Source organism: Ovis canadensis, chromosome 18, assembly GCF_042477335.2.
Source record: "Ovis canadensis isolate MfBH-ARS-UI-01 breed Bighorn chromosome 18, ARS-UI_OviCan_v2, whole genome shotgun sequence".
Classification (NCBI taxonomy): domain Eukaryota; kingdom Metazoa; phylum Chordata; class Mammalia; order Artiodactyla; family Bovidae; genus Ovis; species Ovis canadensis.
In genome coordinates, this window is record NC_091262.1 from 28,410,419 (window position 1) to 28,432,130 (window position 21,712).

Below are 21,712 nucleotides of genomic sequence, written 5' to 3' on the forward strand. Positions count from 1 at the left end.
GGGGACCATTCTTAAAGTCTTTAGTGAACTTGTTACAATATTTCTTCTGGTTTTTGTGCTGTGCTTAGCCATTCTGTCGTGTCCGACTCTTTGCGACCCCATGGACCGTAGACTGCCAGGTTCTTCTGCCCATGGGATTCCCCAGGCAAGAATACTGCAGGGGATTGCCATGCACTCCTCCAGGGGATCTTCCCAACCCAGGTATCAAATCCAGGGCTCCCCCATTGCAGGCGGATTCTTCACCATTTGAGCCACCAGGGAAGCCCATGAATACAGCAGGGGGAAGGCTATTCCTTCTCCAGGGGACCTTCCCAACCCAGGAATCAAACTGAGGTCTCGTGCACTGTCCGTGAATTCTTTACCAGAATTTTGTTGTTTATGTTTTGGATTTTTGGCCTCAAGGCATGTGGGATCTTCGCTACCCAACCAGGGATTAAACCTGCACCCCCTGTATTGGAAGGCAGTATTAACCACTAGACCACCAGGGAAGTCCCTCAATAGCATTTCTTAAAAATACCTAACTTTATAAACAAATATGGTGATTTCTAAAGCTCAAAGGGTAAACATTATTCCACTGTAAAATCTCTATTCCATTTACGTGAAAAATACACTGAATGGCTAACTCCAGAGGTGGGAAGTTTATGTCTTGAAGTCTATTACTTACCACTGCAGTTCAATTTGTTGTACTTGCCAGAGACTCCTAACTAATATCTCTTGCTTCTGCAGATATTTCTAACTCTATTTGCAGAGTGAAGGACTGGCCAGAGAGAATCCCAGGTGGAAAAACAGGGGACTGTGGCCACTTTTACACAATGGCCACAGAACATAATACACAGAACACACCCAGCCTTCTCAATCAGAATCCAACCTCTTTAGGCACAGCCCATCCTCCTTCCCATATCACTGGGGTTTGCTTGTTTATTTTAATTTTAATTAAAAAGCCTTTCCTTTCTCCTGGGAGTGACAACTGGAAGAGGAAGACAAAACCATAGGAAGATTTCCACATTCTCAGCTCATGTTCAAAAACCATTCTGGCGTAATTAGAAATAACCACATAGCCATCCAACTCAGGTGGGTAACAAGAGAAGAAGAACAGGAAACAGGTATGTTTAGAAAGTACTCTGCCTCAGAGAGATATTTTTTTCTTAATGATAATCTGTGCGAATTATCCAAAATCCATTATTCCCTCATGCCTCTCTGGTTTTTACAGTGACTTAGTAACCTGCACTTCATTAGGCACATCTTTGGGGCCTTAAATTAAATAAAATTAAATAGCGAACTGCTTCCAAATATATGGAACAACTGCTAATCTGGAGACATGGATTGTCTTGTTCACTGATCTTTTAGCTTGCCCTACTTTTTCTCCATTAGGATCTCACAAACAGCTGGTGCTGCTGACTACAGTGGGAATTAATCTTCCATAATATAGCCACTTTTTTCAGGGCTGTGCCCATGACTTCCCAGAAAAACATTCTGAGCTTTGTAATTTTCTTTCTTAATGACTCCATCACCCAAATTCCTGGTGCCAAGACCTCACATCATTTCATTCCGGCAAAAGCAATTAAATGGTTTGTACAAGCTACGTACAAACATTCAGTCTCCTTTCTGGATCACCCTTGCATTTGTCCCTGCTGAGAGGAGGCGATGTTAGAGGATTAATGTCTTGGGTCTATTAAAAAATATCATCTAATAACTGATTCACTGTGGACAAAACATCTGGTCCTGGTAAAAATGAGGCTTAAAATAAATAGTCACTCCTGTTACCCTGTGACTCTAGTCTACCATATTTCTAGGATGGTTTGCCCTCAAGTAAATGTGCATTTCAAGCCTTCAAGCCTAATCATCCAAGAGGCCATTTTTAAATGGCATGTAAAAGCCACAGATTTCATACAAGCCTCAGTTCAGTGCAGTTCAGTCACTCAGTCATGCCTGACTCTTTGTGACCCCGTGGACTGCAGCATGCCAGGCTTCCCTGTCCATCACCAGCTCCCGGAGTTTACCCAAACTCATGTCCATCGAGTCAGTGATGCCATCCAACCATCTCATTTTCTGTCACCCGCTTCTCCTCCTGCCTTCAATCTTTCCCAGCATCAGGGTCTTTTCCAATGAGTCAGTTCTTCGCATCAAGTGGCCAAAGTATTGGAGTTTCAGCTTCAGCATCAGTCCTTCCAATGAATATTCAGGACGGATTTCCTTTAGGGTTGACTGGTTGGATCTCCTTGCAGTCCACAAAGGCATACAAATAGGAAAATATCCCGTCCATTTGGAGTAGGATATTTAAGCATAAGTCCTGCTATCAGCCAGCAGCCTTATGGCCCCTCTGCCATGGGCATCCCCTTCAGTCTTGATCAGCAAGTTCCCAACCTGAATTATTTTATTGCTTCTTTAAAAACCAGACACCCAGACACTGGCACGTGTTAGTGTGTAAAGTGAAGTGAAAAATGACACAGTTTGTAGTGACTACTGAAGGCTGCTACCCACCTCACAAAATCTTTCCAGTCCTTCTCCACTGGGTTGCAGATTTGTGGTTTGGGTGGGACTGACCCCACCCCCAATGCCAGGGACGGGGAATGAAGTATACGAACCCTCAGTATCTGGCATCCTCTGGAGTTTAGTGATTGGCTGAGGTGAGCATATGACCTAAGCTGATCCAATCAGAGTGAAGCCAAGAACCTTTGCTCATTGGCTGGTTGTGGGGGCGGTCCCCTTACAGAAAAAGCAGTCTGCAAACAGGGCTAGAATTGCCAATGCAGCTTGGAGGGAAGCCAGCTCAAGTACTAGAATCATTTCCAAAATTTTCTCGACATGCTTTGCATCCCAACAACTGCGGGCTGTTAAGGCTGGCACAGATCAGATCTCTAGAGTCAATTCCCTTTGCTTCTTTCTCACTTCATTTTATAGATGAAGGAACCAAGCCTGGACAAGCTAGGGTGACTTGTTCCAAATTACAGAGCCCCGCTATTTTGACTTAGCTTTTATCCAGAATCTATTTGTTCCCCTCCCAGCAAATTTTCCTAGTTCAATTTATATGTAGAAATAATTTCTTACTGTTAACACATTTGGACCAATGACCCGGGGAAATGATATTATATTAATAGCAAGGACAAAAGCAATTCCTTGGACCCATGTAACCAACAGCCTGGATAATTAAAGTGTGCCTTGGGGGAAGGGTAGAATGCAGAGCCTAATATGGAGAATAATACAGTTTTGTATCTAAAATTATGAAAAACTGCCTGCGTGGGTGCTTAGGCGCCTCAGCCGTGTCCACCTGTGACCTGATGGACTGTAGCCTGCCAGGCTCCTTTGTCCATGGGATTCTGCAGGCAAGACTACTGGTGTGGGTTGCCATGCCCTTCTCCAGGGAGAACTGCCTATGATAACAGAATTATCTGGAAAACGTCAACTCTTTATTTCATTGTTTCTGTTCACATTTCTTTCTCTGTTTCTAATACAAAATCTGATGGGATATGGTCTCAAAGCCATTTCCTCCAGCCTCAGGGCACACAGCTAGGTTACACTGCCCGGTGTCCTTTGCCGTAGTGTGCAGTCACATTACAGATTTGGGGCCAAGGGGATGTGAGCAAAGAGGATGTGATCCACTTCCTCTCCTGCCCTTCAAAAGCACCCACATGCAACTGCCCACGCTGTTTTCCTGACTCATTCTGAAGAGAGGAGAGCACACACTGGGAGGAACCCGAGCCCTAAGATTACTGAGGAGCAGAGCTGCCCACAGATCAGAAGGACCAGCCAGCTTTGAAGGAGGGGAAAATATCTTTGGCATTAAACCACTGAGATTTCAGGGTTGATCAGGTTCTCAGGTTAATATACTCAGCATCTCCTTAACTACACCAATCCAAGAAGATTGCTTCTTCTTAAAAAGATAACGCCGAAGCCTCCATTAGCCCAGAACAGACAACAGCAAGGTTCAGGTTTAAAACAAGCCTCCCAAGAGGAAAAGGAATCCTCCTACGCTGTTGGTGGAGATGCAAATTGGTACATCCTCCTATGGAGAACAGTATAGAGGTTCCCTAAAAAACTACAGATAGAATTACCATATGACCCTGCAATCCTACTCCTGAGCATTATCTGCAGAAAATTCTAATTCAAAAAGCTACATGCACCCCAGTGTTCATAGCAGCACCATTTACAGTAGCCAAGACATGGAAGCACCCTAAATGTCCATGGGACAGATGAACGGCTGAAGAACATGTGATGTATATTATGGAATGCTGCGTGCATGCATGCTGAGTCACTCCAGTTGTGTCTGACTCTTTGCAACCCTATGGACTGTAGCCCACCAAGCTCCTCTGGCCATAGGATTCTCCAGGCAAGAATACTGGAGTGGGTTGTTATGCCCTCCTCCAGGGTATTTTCCCCACCCAGAGACCAAACCCACATCATCTCCAGAGGCTCCTATATTGCAGGCAGATTCTTTACCACTGAGCCACCAAGGAAGCCACACTATGGAATATTACTGAGCCATAAAAAATAAAGAAAATAATGCCATTTGCAGCACCATGGATGGATCCAGAGATTATCAGACTAAGTGAAGACAGAGACAATTATCCTATGATATCATTTATATGTAGAATCTAAAAATGATACACATGAACTGATTTCCAAAACAGAAACAGACTAACAGACACAGAAAACAAATTAACAGTTACCAAAGGGCAAAGTGGGAGAGGGCAGTGGCAGCCCGCTCCAGTACTCTCGCCTGGAAAATCCCACGGATGGAGGAGCCTGGTAGGCTGCAGTCCATGGGGTCACTAGGAGTTGGACACAACTGAGCGACTTTACTTTCACTTTTCACTTGCATGCATTGGAGAAGGAAATGGCAACCCACTCCAGTGTTCTTGCCTGGAGAATCCCAGGGACAGAGTTGCCTGATGGGCTGCCGTCTATGGGGCTGCACGGAGTCAGACACGACTGAAGTGACTTAGCAGCATCAGCAGAAGCAAGGACCTACTATATAGCATAGGAACCATACCCTATATTTTGTAATAAACTATATGGGGAAAGAATCTGAAAAAGGATAACTCACTCACATTCCTGCACACCTGAAAGTAACACAACATTGCAAATAAACTTTAATAAACGCACACACAAATGCACACGCACACACACTCACACACCAAGGAGGGGAATGGGTGGAGAAGTGTTGGTTAACTTCAGGGGCATTTGTCTCCTCTTCCCTGTGGTCTGCAGGATTCTAGATGATGGCAAAGCCTACACCCATGATCTGTAGTTGGCCAAAAATAATTTTGAAGGATGTTAATGGCATTACCCAGGATACTCCAAAGGCCTAATCAAATTCAAAACTGCTGCCTTCTCCCTACTTTACTCTTAATAAAATCCAATAGTGGAAGTTAATGTTGCCAAGTCTCTGTCCAGAAAATCCAGTTTTCGCAATTAACCAAGATAATAAAATTGTCTCGGCTGAAACCAAGACCCTGTCTGTAAGGGCTGCTCCATGTCTGCAACCAAAAGAGGGACAGCAGGAAGTAAAATGGAAAACGCATGAGAGCACTGCGCTGCGCAGGAGGGGCGTGGGGATCCAAGGTCATGCCAAGGCCAAGTCATCAGTCTGGCCGAGTCACCAACTTCCTGGCCTCTGCTACACCATCTATAAAAAGCAGTTACTGAGCCTAACTCATTGTGAGGAGGAGAACTGGAGATGAAGTTTGCCTTAAAGGGCTTCCTGGGTGGCTCAGATGATAAAGAATCCACCTGCAATGCAGGAGACCCAGGTTCGATCTCTAGGTAAGGAAGATCCCCTGGAGAAGGGAATGGAGCCTAATTTGCTGTGAGGAGGAGGGCTGGAGATGAAAGCTGAAATCCCTTCAAATAAAAGAGAGGAAAGTAGAGAAGGAGTCGGGGAGAGAGGGAGGGTAGACTGTATTATTTCCAGACAGATGTGTACTGAAATTAGCAATGTGTTCCAGCGCTGGAAGTTCTTTAGAAAGATCAAGGTTGTACTCAGGAACTGTGTATGAGAGTGTGGGATCAAGGCTGAGGACAGGAAACGCTGTTCGGATGCAGGTGTCTGGGAACAAAGGCCCCCCGGCCCTTTGAAGCTTTCTGCACTCACCGTAGTGCGGGATGATGCTCCAGGCCATGGCAGATGCATAGATGCCACCAGCCATCCAGAAGATGCCCAGCCAACTGAGATGCTCCCCTCGCTTCTCCCGGGACAAGAATTCAGAAAAATAGGCGAACACGATGGGCAGAGCACCCCCAATACTGCAGAGAGAAAACGCCAGAAAGGCAGAACCAAGTCAGGCACTAAACACAGTCAGACCAGGAACCCAGTTGCCTTGTCCCACCCTTGGGCCAAGTGGTGAAACAACCCAGTAAATTCAAAAGACCAGCCTAAGGCAGCGTTAGGTTCTTTTGACCTTACACACTGACTTTGCAACCTTTCCCCTTTCTAAGATTCAACCTTAACACAGTATCTTGGAAGTCACACAAAATTCAGGAACTTCCCTGGTGGTCCAGTGGTTAAGACTCTGCCTTCCACTGCAGGAGGCGTGGGTTCAACTCCTGGTTGGGGAACTGAGGCACCACATGCCGTGAGATACAGCCAAAAATTAAAAAGCAGAATTCAGTTCAAGGTTTTCTGGAGAACCACTCGGAGGCAAGGTACCAGGATGGACGGACCGCTGGTCTGTGGGCAGGAGGGGCCGGCTGAACCTCTGTGATTACGTACCCTATGCCTGAGATGAGTCTGCAGAAGAGGAAAGCTCCATATCCCTGTACGAAGGAGGAGAGGGAGGCAAAGGAAGCGTTGATGGCCAGGGAGATGCTGAGGACTCGCTTCCTCCCCAGCTTATCAGCCAGGCCCCCCAGGACGAAGGCGCCCCCCATCATTCCTAGGTAGACTATCAGCCCTGTGAGAAAGAGAAAGAGAGAAGGGAGGGTGGAGGGAGGAGACAAGAGATTAGAGACCATACGATGTTTTAGAAAACCTGATGCCCATCTTAATGCATCCTAGAAATTCTGTGTCACAGACATAAAAGGTGGAGTGTGACAGATGTCGGCGGCAAATTAGACATGTTGGACAAACGCGACTTCTGAGGAACGCTATTCAGAAAATAACAGCCTCACCAGGTTGACACATATGTACACGTGCTAAAATAGATCAACCAGAACTGGGTTTGACGTACCTTTCTTTGAAATGCGTAATGTGCAGCTGAAGGAAATTCTGTCATTTTTATTTTTAAACAAAAAAGTGGCAGTGCCTCAAATGTCCTTACCTGCGGGGTTATGCTTAAAGACAAATTTCCCAGGAAAAAGTGTGGTGAGGCAGGTATGGGGACCATCGGGAGGGCAAAGACAAGACAAGAGTGATAAGAGCGACTACCAACAAGACAGTTCATTTTATTAAACACCCAAGAAGGGCCTTTTCCAAGCCACAACCAATGTTCAGATTTCCTTTTTTATTGGACTGTAATTACTTTAAATGTTGAGATTTATCAGGAGAATGTAGAAGAGAGCAGCCATGTGCTATCCTTTCTCCAACAGGTGTAACTACTACATGCTTGTAATACAATCAGTTACCCTGGTGGTGGTTTAGTCCCTCAGTCATGTCTGACTCTTTGTGACCATATGAACTGTAGCCCGTCAGACTCCTCTGTCCATGGGATCCTCCAGGCAAGGATACTGGAGTGGTTTGCCATTTCCTCCTCCAGGGGATTTTCCCCACCCAGGAATCGAACCCAGGTCTCCTGCATTGGCAGGTGGATTCTTTACCACTGAGCCACTGAGGAAGCCCCATCAGTTACCTTAAGATATAGTAATATAAATACACTGTTGTAGACACATTTAAGGAATTCCAGTAAAACCAGCATCCTCAGAGGGGTGGCAGATCTCTAGAAGCACACAGATAATTCTTTCCAACTAAAAACTGAATACTTACTATTTATGAATGACTTAAGAATATAGTGATACGTTATATCTGTGTCTTTTTGGCTGTCTTGCATACAGGGTCATCACTGCCATCTTTCTAAATTCCATATATATGTGTTAGTATACTGTATTGGTGTTTTTCTTTCTGGCTTACTTCACTCTGTATAATCGGCTCCAGTTTCATCCATCTCAACAGAACTGATTCGAATGTATTCTTTTTAACGGCTGAGTAATACTCCATTGTGTATATGTACCACAGCTTTCCTATCCATTCATCTGCTGATGGACATCTAGGTTGTTTCCATGATGCGTATAGCGGACTTTTGGACTCAGAGGGAGAGGGAGAGGGTGGGATGATGTGGGAGAATGGCATTGAAACATGTATACTATCATGTAAGAATTGAATCACCAGTCTATGTCCGATGCAGGATACAGCATGCTTGGTGCTGGTGCACGGGGATGACCCAGAGGGATGTTGTGGGGAGGGAGGTGGGAGGGGGGTTCATGTTTGGGATCGCATGTACACCCGTGGTGGATTCATGTCAATGTAGGGCAAAACCAATACAGTATTGTAAAGTAAAATAAAGTAAAAAAAATAAAAAATATATTGATACGTTATATACTAAACCCAAGAAGGAAATTTTGGAGAACGTCTTTCATACAGTGGAAATCCTGAATACAAATTAGGTAAGTGTCCTTTTGCTCAACCTTGACTGTAAATCAGATGAAGAAAATGATTTATCTTTCAGGAAGCTTCTCCTGACCCGTGATGCTTTATTTAGGCAGATGTGTGCTGGGAGGGGCCCATGTACAGCCAAAATCTTCATTAGCTGTTTAATCAACTTGCAGGGAGGTCCCCAAAAGGATCAGTGGAACTACGCTCTGCCTTATCTTCCCGGTGACAGGTTTCCTTCTTTTATTATTTTATTTTATGAGATGAAAAGAAGATAACTTTGGTGCCGTCAGTGGTTTTCACTAACTAAGACTTCCTTCACTCACACGCCTCATCACTTTTCACCTCTACACAACTCAAAGCCACGAAATAAGCCCTTTCCTTTTTCCCTTCCATATGTGACATTAATCCAGGAAACATGTCCATGAGTCTACAAACATTCATTCAATGCCTGTTATTAGTTAAGTACTATTTGGTGATGCTAGTGGTAAAGAACCCACCTGTCAATGCAAAAAAATAAGAAACTCAGGTTCGGTCCCTGGTCAAGAAGATCCCCTGGAGGAGGGCATGGCAACCCACTCCAGTATTCTTGCCTGGGAAATCCCATGGACAGAGGAGCCTGGCAGGCTACAGTCCATGGGGTCACAAAGAGTCGGACACGACTGAAGTGACTTAGCCCATGTTTCCATTACTGGGAATACAGCAGGAGACAAACGCATGAAAATCCCTGCCTTCGTGGCACTTACCTTCTAGTTGGGAAAAGAGATGATAAGCAAGTGAGTGAAATATACAGTAAGTGGGTTGCTGAAAGTGATACAAAGAAAAATAACACAGAGGCAGAGACAGGGAGAATCAGAGTGGAAGGTGACATTTCCAAACAAAATGGTTCAGACATCCCTCGGGGAACTGGGACATTTGGGCAAAGACCTGCAGTGAGTCAGATGTGGGGATGTCTAGGGGAAATTGCTGTACCTATGCTCCTGGGCCCAAGGTTTTTCTCCACTACTATTTTACCAGTTTCCCAGCCCACAGCTTAGAAAATATAGTGAGCAATCTCCCACTTTATTAGGTCATTGACATTTGTGTTTGAGAAAATGAGCCAAGACTTGCAAACCCAGCTCAGGCCTGGGTCATGCTGTATTGTAATGATGTCTGGTTAGTGTTCCCACTAGACTCTGAGTTTGTCTGCCTGATTCAGCCCTGACCGGCCAAGGGCTTTCAGCATCTGGCTCCTGGCAGACTTAATCTTGCCCAGCTCTTACCTATTGAGTGTTATGTCTCAATGCCTTACTCATTGATGAAGGTGTCTTAAAACCATCTTCTGCGGCCATGACCCGTCTCCATCAAGAATGAATTGGGGGCTTCCCTGGTGGTCCAGTGGCCAAGAATCCACCGTGCAATGCAGGGGACACTGGCTGGATCTCTGGTCTGGGAAGATCCCACATGCTTCAGGGCAATTAAGCCTGTGTGCAGCAACTACTGACCTGCCTGCCTAGAGGCTATGCTCCCCAACGAGAGAAGCCACCGTGGTGAGAAGCCCACGCACCTCAATAGAGAGTAGCCCTCCCTCGCTACAAGTAGACAAAGCCCGTGCCCAGCAATGAAGACCCAGCACAGCCAAAAATGAAGACCCAGCACAGCCAAAAATGAGCAAAATAAAAGCAAATAAATATTTTTAAAAAGAAGGAATTGGATTCTGTGCCTGGGTCGGGCTGGATCTTTCCTGTTACTCTCATCAGGCGTACTAGTCTGCAAGACTGGCTTGGTGCCTGGTCCATGCTAGCTTCCTACCAGCATCTGATGCCCTAACCAATCAGATAAGTCCCAAACTCTGCCCCTGCCCGACCAGGCCTCCCCCAGGACACCCATGGCCAGAGCCCCACATATGAGATGCCCTGCCCTTTCTCCCCTCCCAGACAGGCCCCTGGGAGGTCACCACCAGCCCAGTTGACAAGGGAGTTTTTTACATCATTCCTTATGCTTGGTAATTCAGGCTTCTAGACCAGAGCAGAGAGGGAACTATTTTCGCCAGGTAGGTACGTGCAGCTTCCAAGTTTGGCTTGCCTCATTTTAGTGCGGCTCCCTGCCTAGATGCTGGGAAAGACTGTGGGCAGGAGAAGACGGGGGTGGCAAAGGGGGAGATGGCTGGATGGCATCACCTAATCAAGTGGACATGATGAGTTTGAGCAAACTCCGGGAGGTAGTGAAGGACAGGGGAGCCTGGTGTGCTGCAGTCCGTGGGGTTGCAAAGAGGACATGACTAAGCCACTGAACAACAACTGCCTAGAATTTCCACCATCGCATTCAGCCAACAAATGACTTGTGTTGGTCTCGTGATACCTGGTTAGTAAACATTTGGAATAAAGAAAGAGATATTGAAAGGGAGGAAGGGGGTCCAGTGGTTTAGAATCCCTGATTGTCCAGTGGTTAAGAATCTACCTTGCAATGCAGGAGACACAGGTTTGATCCCCAGTCAGGGAACTCAGATAGCACATGGCCCAAGCAACTAAGCCTGTGAGTCGAGCTAGAAGGTCCATGAGCCTCAGTGAATATCCCACGTGCTGCAACTAAGACCAGACACAGTCAAATAAACAAATAGATATTTAGGGGAATAAAGGAAGGGAGGAGGAGGGAATTCCCACCCAAAATACAGCTCCATGAGCAAAGCAGATGATACAGTGGCTTTAAGCCACTGAGTCATACAGGAATAGATAATGGGGTAGCAAGTATATACTTCGACCAGTAATGCTGAAGAAGCTGAAGTTGAACAGTTCTCTGAAGATCTGCAAGACCTTCTAAAACTAACACCCCAAAAAAGATGTCCTCTTCCTTATAGGGGCCTGGAATACAAAAGTAGAAAGTCAAGAGCTACCTGGAGTACCAGGCAAATTTGGCCTTGGAGTACAAAACGAAGCACGTCAAAGGCTAACATAGTTTTGCCAGGAGAACACACTGGTCATAGCAAAGACCCTCTTCCAACAGCATAAAAGAAGACTCTACACATGAACATCACCAGATGGTCAACACTGAAATCAGATTGACTATATTCTTTGCAGCCAAAGATGGAGAAGCTCTATATAGTCAGCAAAAATAAGGAGCTGACTGTGGCTCAGATCATGAACTCCTTGTTGCCAAATTCAGACTTAGATTGAAGAAAGAAGGGAAAACCACTGGACCATTCAGGTATGACCTAAATCAAATCCCTTATGATTATACAGCAGAAGTGACAAATAGCTTTAAGGGACTAAATCTGATAGACAGAGTGCCTGAAGAACTATGGACGGAGGTTCGTGACATTGTTCAAGAGGCAGTGATCAAGACCATCCCTAAGAAAAAGAAATGCAAAAAGGCAAAATGGTTGTCTGAGGAGGCTTTACAAATAGCTGAGAAAAGAAGAGAAGCTAAAGGCAAAGGAGAAAAGGAAAGATATACCTATTTGTATGCAGAGTTCCAAAGAATAGCAAGGAGAGATAAGAAAGCTTTCCTCAGTGATCAATGCAAAGAAATAGAGGGAAACAATAGAATGGGAGAGACTAGAGATATCTTCAAGAAAATTAGAGATATCAAGGGAACATTTCATGCAAAGACAGTCACAATAAAGGACAGAAACGATATGGACCTAACAGAACCAGAAGATATTAAGAAGAGGTGGCAAGAATACACAGAACTATACAAAAAAGATCTTCATGACCCAGATAACCACAATGGTGTGATCACTCACCTAGAGCCAGACATCCTGGAATGTGAAGTCAAGTGGGCCTCAGGAAACATTACTACGAACAAAGCTAGTGGAGGTGATGGAATTCCAGCTGAGCTCTTTTAAATCCTAAAAGATGATGCTGTGAAAGTGCTGCACTCAATATGCCAGCAAATTTGGAAAACTCAGCAGTGGCCATGGGACTGGAAAAGGTCAGTTTTCATTCCAATCCCAAAGAAAGGCAATGCCAAAGAATGTTCAAACTACTGCACAAATGCACTCATCTCACACGCTAGCAAAGTAATGCTTAAAATTCTCCAAGCCAGGCGTCAACAGTATGTAAACTGTGAACTTTCAGATGTTCAAAATGGATTTAGAAAAGGTAGAGGAACCAGAGATCAAATTGCCAACATCCTCTGGATCATCGAAGAAGCAAGAAAGTTCCAGAAAAACATCTATTTCTGCTTTATTGACTATGCCAAAGCCTTTGACTGTGTGGATCACAACAAACTGTGGGAAATTCTTAAAGAGACAGGAATACCAGACCACCTAACCTGCCTCCTGAGAAATCTGTATGCAGGTCAAGAAGCAAGTTAGAACTGGACATGGAATAACAAACTGGTTCCAAATAAGGAAAGAAGTACATCAGGGCTGTATATTGTCACCCTGCTTATTTAACTTATATGCAGAGTATATCTTGAGAAATGCTGGACTGGATGAAGCACAAGTGGGAATCAAGATTGCCAGGAGAAATATCAATAACCTCACATATGCAGATGACACCACCCTTGTAGCAGAAACTAAAGTACAGAAGATCTAAAGAGCCTCTTGATGAAAGTAAAAGAGTAGAGTGAAAAACGGCTTAAAGTTCAACATTCAGAAAACGAAGATCATGGAATCTGGCCCCATCACTTCATGGCAAACAGATGGGGAAACAATGAAAACAGTGACAGACTTGTTGTTTTGGGCTCCAAAATCACTGCAGATGGTGACTGCAGCCATGAAATTAAAAGACGCTTGCTCCTTGAAAGAAAAGCTATGACAAACCTCGACAGCATATTAAAAAGCAGAGATATTACTTTGCCAACAAAAGTCCATCTAGTCAAAACTATGGTTTTTCCAGTAGTCATGTATGAATGTGAGAGTTGGACTATAAAGAAAGCTGAGCACCAAAGAATTGATGCTTTTGATCTGTGGTGTTGGAGAAGACTCTTAAGAGTCCCTTGGACTGCAAGGAGCTAACCAGTCCATTCTAAAGGAAATCAATCTTGAATATTCATTGGAAGGACTGATGCTGAAGCAGAAGCTTCATTACTTTGGCCACCTGATGCGAAGAACCAACTCATTGGAAAAGACCCTGTTGCTGGGAAAGATTGAAGGCTGGAGGAGAAGGGGAGGACAGAGGATGAGATGGTTGGATGGCATAACTGACTCAATGGACATGAGTTTGAACAAGCTCCAGGAGTTGGTGATGGACAGCGAAGCCTGGTGTGCTGCAGTCCATGGGGTCGCAAAGAGTCAGACATGACTAAGTGACTGAACTGAACCAATCTGAAGTACTCAACACACTTAAGAAGCCTAATGCATCCTATAACAGCAGCAAAACAGCAAACACGGACTCAACACTGGCCACTAGACAGGAGACCCGGGTTTGATCCCTGGGTCACGAAGATCCCTTTGAGAAGGGAGTGACAACCAACTCCAGTATTCTTGTCTGGAGAATCCCATGGACAGAGGAGTCTGGCGGACTACAGTCCATGGGCGCACAAAAAGTCAGACATGGCTGAGCAAACAATTAATTTAAAAAATAAGATAAATTTGAATTTCAGATTTAAAAAAAAAATAGTCAGGGTTCCACCTTGGTGATGGGATATATCACAGGTGGGAGCAGACAGCAGGTGCAAAGACAGGGAGGCAGAAACAGCCCCTGATGTGAGTGGACAACTACCTGCAAGGAGTTCCGTGTGAACAGAATGCAGTACACGTGGGACATTCGAGGAACTGGGGCTGGTGAGGACCGAGGCCAGCTCATGAATGGCGCAGAGGGTGTACGTGTGTGCGAGAGACAGAACATGCACACACACGTATGATCGCATGCACGTGTGCTGTCTACATGCCTGTGGGCCTACAAGTTTAGAAGGGGAGACAAGAATCAGACGAATGGTCAGGACATTTGGTAAGAACCCATCTATACACCCCTGGAGAAGGAGCTGGCAATCCACTATAGTACTCTTGCCTAGAGAATTCCGCGGACAGAGGAGCCTGGTGGCCTGCTGTCCATAGGGTCGCACAGAGTCAGATATGACTGCAGTGACTTAGCACGCATGCATACACCCCATACCCTGGCCCCACCCCAGAGAAAAACACCAGAGTCCAAAAGAAGTTCTCTTTTTCTCTTACTTCAATAAAGCTATCTTCAGAACTTCTCCAATTTCACTGTGCACACAAATCACAGAGGGATCTTCTTAATATCAGATTCTGATTCTCAGTACAATAGGTCTGAGTTGCGGCTTGAGATTTTGCCTTTCTAGCAAGACTGGTGCTGCTGATCCATGGACCACACTCTGAGTAGTGAGAGGCTAGTGTACACCCACCCTCAAGGAAAGACAGGGAGGGGTAGCGATGGAATCCTGGTCCCCGGAAACCAAAGACCTTGTTCACTGGTTGCATAATTTGAGAGATATCCTCTCACCCTCCAAGGGCCTGACCACCACATCTGCAAACCAATTACTGAAGTAGCTAACCTCCAGGCTGGGCTTCCCAGGTGGCACCGTGGTAAAGAACCTCCCGTCAATGTGGGAGATGCAGGAAATACAGGTTCGATCCCTGGATCAGGAAGATCCCCTGGAGAAGTAAATGGCAACCCGCTCCAGTATTCTTGCCTGGGAAAACCCATGGACAGAGGAGCCTGGCAGGCTACAGTCCACAGGATTACTAACAGTCAGCTGAGCATGCACTCTCCAAGCTGCCTTCCCATTTGTTTGTAAAAAATATAAAAAGAGAAAGATGAAATTCTGTGGATTTCTCGGGAAGAAGATTGTCAGATTATAAAAACAAACCCAAAGCAAAGAATAATATCCCATTGTATGGCTATACCACTGTTGGTCTATCCATTCACCTACTGAAGGAGATCTTTGTTGCTTCCAAGTATGAGCAATTATGAATAAAGTTGCTATAAGCTTCAGTAGGTGGGTTTTTGTGTGGACATACATTTTAAAATTATTTGGGTAAAGCCAAGTGACTTTTGAATTCTCTTAACTTTTCTATACTGTTTTGCTTTAGATATGTCTTTTGTAAGCATCTTATAACTGGAATTTTTAAAAGCTAGGTTTGTGCTGGGACTTCCCTGGCGGTCCAGAGGTTAAGACCCCATGCTTCCAATGCAGGGGGTGGGGGCTTCATCCCTGGTCAGGGAACTAACATTCCCCTGTGCTACAAAGAGTGACCAAAAATCTTTTTAAAAATAAAAAATAATTTTTAAAAAGGCGGTTTTGTGGAGACGTAGACAATGAAGCAAATATAGTGAAATATTAATTGTAAAGTCTAAGTAGTAGGTATATAAGTGTATATTGTAAAATTATTTCTATCTTTCTATATGTTCGAAATTTTTCATAATAAATGTTGGGGGAATAGTGAAAAAGCAAAAACAAAAAACAAAAAACCAAACATGAATGGATGATTAAACGTTTGGGATTGTCACACAGGACAGATGGGTCAGAGGTGGCCCTAAGTCGCTTCTGGGCCACCAGTTTGCAATCTCAGCAATAAACATTGAGCCAGGTATTAAGCTATTCCCTCTCAGCTCCAAAGCCACCCTTCCAGCCCCTAAATTGTCCACAAACGACATGTGCTTTGCAAGCCTGCCAGCAGGGGGCACTACAGGGAGGCTTAAAGGCTGGTGAAGGGGCAAGGGCCTATGCTTTCTGCTCCTGCGAGTTTCACCTGAGCAACACTCTTTCACGCTGGCTGCCGCAGTTCCCTTCGGCCGCAGCAGCGGAATCCAGTAAGAAGAACCACTGGAGAATGGTTCTTGGGGGAGGATGGACACATGTATATGGATGGCTGGGCTTCCCAGGTGGCTCAGCAGTAGAGAATCTACCTGCCAAGCCTGAAACGCAGGTTCGACCCCTGGGTCAGAAAGATCCCCTTGAGAAGGGCATGACAACCCTGGCAACCCACTCCAATATCCTTACCTAGGAAATCCCATGGAGAGAGGAGCCTGGCAGGCTACAGGCCATGGGCTCGACTGAGGGACTAAACTAAGGAACTGAACAATATGTAAGGCTGAGTCCCTTTGCTATCCATCTGAAACTATCACAGCATTGTTAATCAGTCAGACTCCAAGACAAAATAAAAAGTTTAAAATGTGTCATAAAGTTAATTATTAAATTTATTAACCAGCCACACCTGCCTCCCCTCCCTTCACACAGCACTAGCCAGCCAGGACCCCTCTCCAGAGATCTGAGCTGTAACCCCGTGAGAGTGCTTTCCTCTCAGTTTCTAAGTTATCATAATTCTAATTTATTCCTTCTTGCCGTCCCCACCTCAGTATACGCTCTATAAACATTTCACTTATACGTACTTAATTAATAGGGGTTTTTTTTACATTAAATTCTCTCTGTTCCAATAACTGGCATAATTTCTGTCTCCTGACTACACCCTGACAGATTCAGACACATAGGCAAACTGATGAATCTTAGAAATTAGACATTGAGTTCAATGCCTATGCTGTACCGGGTGAGGAGGCTGAGTGCCAGAGAAGGCCAGGGACTCGCGGAGGCTCTCTGCTGGCCCTGCATACACTCTGGTCTCCTGGACTCAAGCCCGGTACTTTTGCTACTAAACCTCACTGTCCAAGCCAAAGCAGGAACTCGAGAAAACAAGAGCTTCTCAGAATGCTGTCACAGGGAATCAGGATACGTGGCCTCCAGACGTGCCACTTTGATACAAGGAGTGTTTGAAGCAGAAGACAGCTGAGAAAGAGCAGGCTCACAAAAAAAGGAAAAGCTCCTGTTCTCCGCTGTTGCTTAGTCTGTTCAGTTGTGTCCAAGTCTGCAACCGCATGGACGGTAGCCCGCCAGGCTCTTCTGTCCATGGGATGCTCCAGGCAAGAGTACTGGAAGGGGTAGCCGAGCCCTCCTCCAGGGGATCTTCCCGGCCCAGGGCTCCAGTCTGGGTCTCCTGAACTGCAGGCAGATCCTCTACCCCTGAGCCACTAGAGAAGCCCCTGACCTCCCCTACATTTGCCTAAAAGCAGGCAGGCCGTCTATGGGGTTGCACAGAATCGGACACGACTGAAGCAACTTAGCAGCAGCAGCAGGCTTAGACTCTAAATCATCGGAGACTCTTATCAACCCAAAGACACGACAAAGAGGGAAAATATCACTTAAAACAATTCTGTATCATTAATGGATTGCTCCGTACGTTCACCTTACCACAGTTCACCGCTCTTGGAAGCCTAAGACCCTTTTTCTTCGTCTTGTCCCTTCTCTACAATGTATTGTCCTCTGTGAAGATGCTATCTAAGTTGTAACCATCCCGACTGTAACCATCCCTAGAGGTACTCTTAAGTATAAGCATTGTGCGTGGGAATGAAGTCTGTTTGTATTTCTCTTGCTAATCTGTCTTTTGTTAGTTTAAATCAAGGGTCCCCTGTCGCCGAACCTAGGAAGGTAGAGAGAAGTTTTTCCTCCCCTGCTCTGTCTTGGGAGGCCACGAAAAGGAAGAAAGGAAAAAAGATGAGCTTATCCAAGGAGAAGAAAAATAGAAAATTCACAATGCCTCTGAAATGGCTCTGCTATTAAACTCATTTAAAAATCTTTCTTCCACAGAAGAAGTTAAGACAATAAATCTGAAAAATTAGAGTGCATTGGAGTTATCAAAAATTACTTTAGCATGAAGCTGATAAGGGACTAGTTAGAAAGCTGTTAAGAAGTCTACCCTCCTTCAACAAGCTCAGTGGCATTTTAAGGCAATGTCACCCCTAATAACACTGAGTTTTTTAGATAATTAAAAACCATGATTGCAAAGACTTCCCTGGTGGTCCAGTGGCTAAGACCCCGTGATCCCAGAGCAGCGGGTCCAGGTTTGATCCCTGGTCTGGGGACTAGATCCCACGTGCTGCAACTAAAGAACCTACACGCCATAGCCAAATAAATAAATATTCAAACAAACAAACAAAAAGATTGCTACTTTCACAGTAGGGAGGATGGAAGTGAAAGGAGAAGGATGGGGTGAGTAAGAAGGGCTTTCAACGGGCAAATAAAATGGAATAGGCTTCCTTGGAAGAGGGAGGAGCCCATGCTGATAATTTCCCATAAAAGGAAGAGCCCAGTCTTCACACACGACACTTCAGCTGATCATGTCACAGTACTGACCAGCAGCATAACCACAGGCACTGCACCCAGCTTCTCTGACCACCGCACCTTCTTTGTAAAATTCAGACACAGAGTTATCTTGCAGAGTTATTAGGATTTTGTAAGACAGTGGGTTGCAAATATGCAGCAGGATGCCTGACTCAAAAGTGATGCATTACCTGTAAATATCAGTTAAATCTATCTGGTCTATTGTGTCATTTAAAGCTTGTGTTTCCTTACTTCTTCTCTGTCGAGATGACATGAGGTAGGAGGAGAGGAGGGTGGGATGAACTGGGAGAGTAGCACTGACATATATACACTACCATGTGCCAAACAGCCAGCTAGTGGGGACCTGTTACCAAGCACAGGGCGCCTCAGCCCCACGTGCTGTGATGGCCTAGAGGGGTGGGGCGAGAGGCAGGTGGTGGGAGGGCGGTCCAAGAGGAAGGGGATATATACAGACACATACCTATAGCCGACTCACTTCACTGTACAGCAGAGAATAACAAAACATTGTGAGGCCATTAGACTCCCTCCCCAAAACTATTCAAATACAAACTTAAAAAAATAAATGCATAAGTGATCAAAGTTACTATTGTTGCTATAAGCAGTCCAGCTTAGAATGGGGCTGGGAACTGAGAGCCATGGGATTGGAAACATGACAATAGGTTGGTGATATTTTAAAATGAAACCAACCATATATCAGAATTTGCAGCAAGGATCAAGACAAGCAAAAGAAACTTATTTATAGTAGCATGCCCTTTAAGTGTACCTTCCTGTCTTCTTACCTAGAAAGGAAGCCAGATTCCAATAAAAAGTTTTTTAGGACAAAAGTTTTTTTCAAATTTATTCTAATAAGACTTTGGAAGGGGACTTCTCCTCTGCCCCAATTCTCTTTCTAAAGTTCCCAGATTAAACATCATCTCCTAAGAGAAGCAAGCCTGATGTTCCAAACTGGGACTCATCAACCTTTCTCTGTAAAGGGTCAAACAATAAATATTTTACTTGCAAATAATTTACTTTACAGATGTCTTGTGGTCTCTGTGACATACGCTTCTTTTCTTTCTTTATAATCCTTTAAAAATATAAAAACAAAAATACAACAAGTCCTCGACATTCAAACAAGTACTGTTTCACAAGCATGGCCATAAATTCAATTTGTTCACGAGTTCAGCCAAGTTAGCGTAGGTACCAACTAACACACTCAGCTATATAAACTGTACCGTAATAGGTTTATAATGCTTCTCACACGAGTAACACACAAGAAACAAGCACAAAGATAAAGAAAACATTTGTACTCTTACAGTGCAGGACCTTGAAAAGTATAGGACTACAGCACAACAGCTGGCACTCAGGGGCTGGCACTCGGGGGCTGGCACGGAGTGAACAGGCCAGAAGCGTTCATGATGGAGGAGGGAGAGGGGGTGGGAGAGGGCAGAGCTGAAGGGCCGTCAGCAGCAGGAGACGGAGGGCACGCTGGCATGTCACTCACGCCTGATGTTGACGGAAAGCATGTTCACATCTCTGAAAGTTCACAGTTTGAAGGGTCATATGTAGGGGATTGAGCGTAGCACACAAATCACAGCTTGCTGGCTCCTGTCCTGTTCCAAAGGAAATTCTGTCATCTCTGCTGGTCCTTCCACATACTTTATATAACATATGTCTATTTGCTCCAATGTATTTATTGGTTCAATGTTTGTCTCTAGAGGTGCTCCTCACACCGACAGAATATACCCTCAGCCCCAGAGGCAGCAGGTTGAGGAAATAAACAGTCAGATTGTGCTGGCTGAAATGTGATGGGAAAGAAGAGCCCCCTGCAGAATAATCTTCTTTATTTAGCAATTAACCAAGAACAGCGAAGGCATTTCTCTCTCTCTTTTTTTTTTTTTTGCTTGAATGCATTGAAATTAAATGCATTAATATCCAAGGAAAATTCTGAGCTCCCTTTTTCTGCAACCACTCCAATATTTATTTGACTCATGCATATGCTTTGAAGGAATAAAAAATCAGCCTCTCCAAATGGAACCATTGCCATTCCACTTTATTCTTCAACCAAATATACTTTCCTGAAGGGTAATGTTCTCTTGGACAAGGGCCTGGAAGTCAGTGGTAGCTGTGATAAAGATTGAATATCTAAGGGAACCCCCCCAGGAGAAGTCTCACTTTGCTACCAAGGCATGGAAGAATACCAAGATATCTATGTGCATACCCCTATTAAACCAGATGCCTCGGGTAGGCTGGCCAAGTGCTTTGTTTATATGACATCTGAACGCTTGGAAACTTCTGGGATGAGTAAACACTTTCTCTTGAGCCTAAGTGCTTAGCACAGAAGCTTGGCCTCAACAGTTGGTCTAGTGGAATCCAACCTGCAGTCACTGCAGTGATTCTCCCGCCAATTTGTGTGCAAGCACTCAGTCACGTCCCACTCTTTCAACCCCACGGACTGCAACCCACCAGGCTCCTTCAGTCCACGGAATTTTCCAGGCAAGGATACTGCCATGGCTTGCCATTTCCTCCTCCAGGGGATCTTCCCCACCCAGGGATCAACCCCACATCTCACATCTCCTGAATTGGTGGGCGGGGTTCTTTACCACTAGCGCCCCCTGGGAAGCCCCAGCACTTTGTGTCAGATAAACTCAAGTGACTGAATCTTTGCAAGTAGGTTAACTTGCCCTGCTGAAGGGAAGTAGGTTAACAGTCTGCTGAAAATTGGACCTCTCCGAAAGGTCACTAAGGCGTTTGGAAACGACGTTTTTCTCTAGTTGCAAGGAGTTGAAGGTCTAGGGGTTACTCTCCAGTGGCAGTGTGCAGGCCTCTCACTGGGGCAGCTTCTCTTGTTGCAGAGCACAACCTCTGGCTGGGGGCACAGGCCTCAGCAGTTGTGGTGCACAGGCCTAGTTGCCCCACAGCATATGGGAATCCAGACCAGGAATCAAACCCATGTCCCCTGCATTGGCAGGCAGACCCTTAACCATCGGACCACCAGGGAAGTCCCACAATTATTGTATCTAAGTAAACTGTTCCCATATCTGATGGAAGAAATCCAGGTTTATAGTTGGGTGACTCATCAAATGATGA

General features: G+C 45.1%; 1 protein-coding gene across 3 annotated transcripts in view; it reads right to left on the reverse strand.

The window, feature by feature from the left end:
• Nucleotides 1–21,712, reverse strand: part of SV2B (synaptic vesicle glycoprotein 2B) — a 97,167-nt gene that overhangs the window by 51,960 nt on the left and 23,495 nt on the right. The window contains exons 2-3 of one of the 3 annotated variants that reach the window (XM_069559261.1): nucleotides 6,710–6,890; nucleotides 6,092–6,243 (exon numbers count right to left, since the gene is read on the reverse strand). The exons of 1 other annotated variant lie outside the window; for it this stretch is intronic. In XM_069559261.1, the coding sequence (XP_069415362.1) occupies nucleotides 6,092–6,243; nucleotides 6,710–6,890 (333 nt within the window). Of the gene's footprint in view, nucleotides 1–2,481; nucleotides 2,607–6,091; nucleotides 6,244–6,709; nucleotides 6,891–21,712 lie in introns of those variants that run through there. One more of the 3 variants, XM_069559263.1, reaches the window with a different exon arrangement.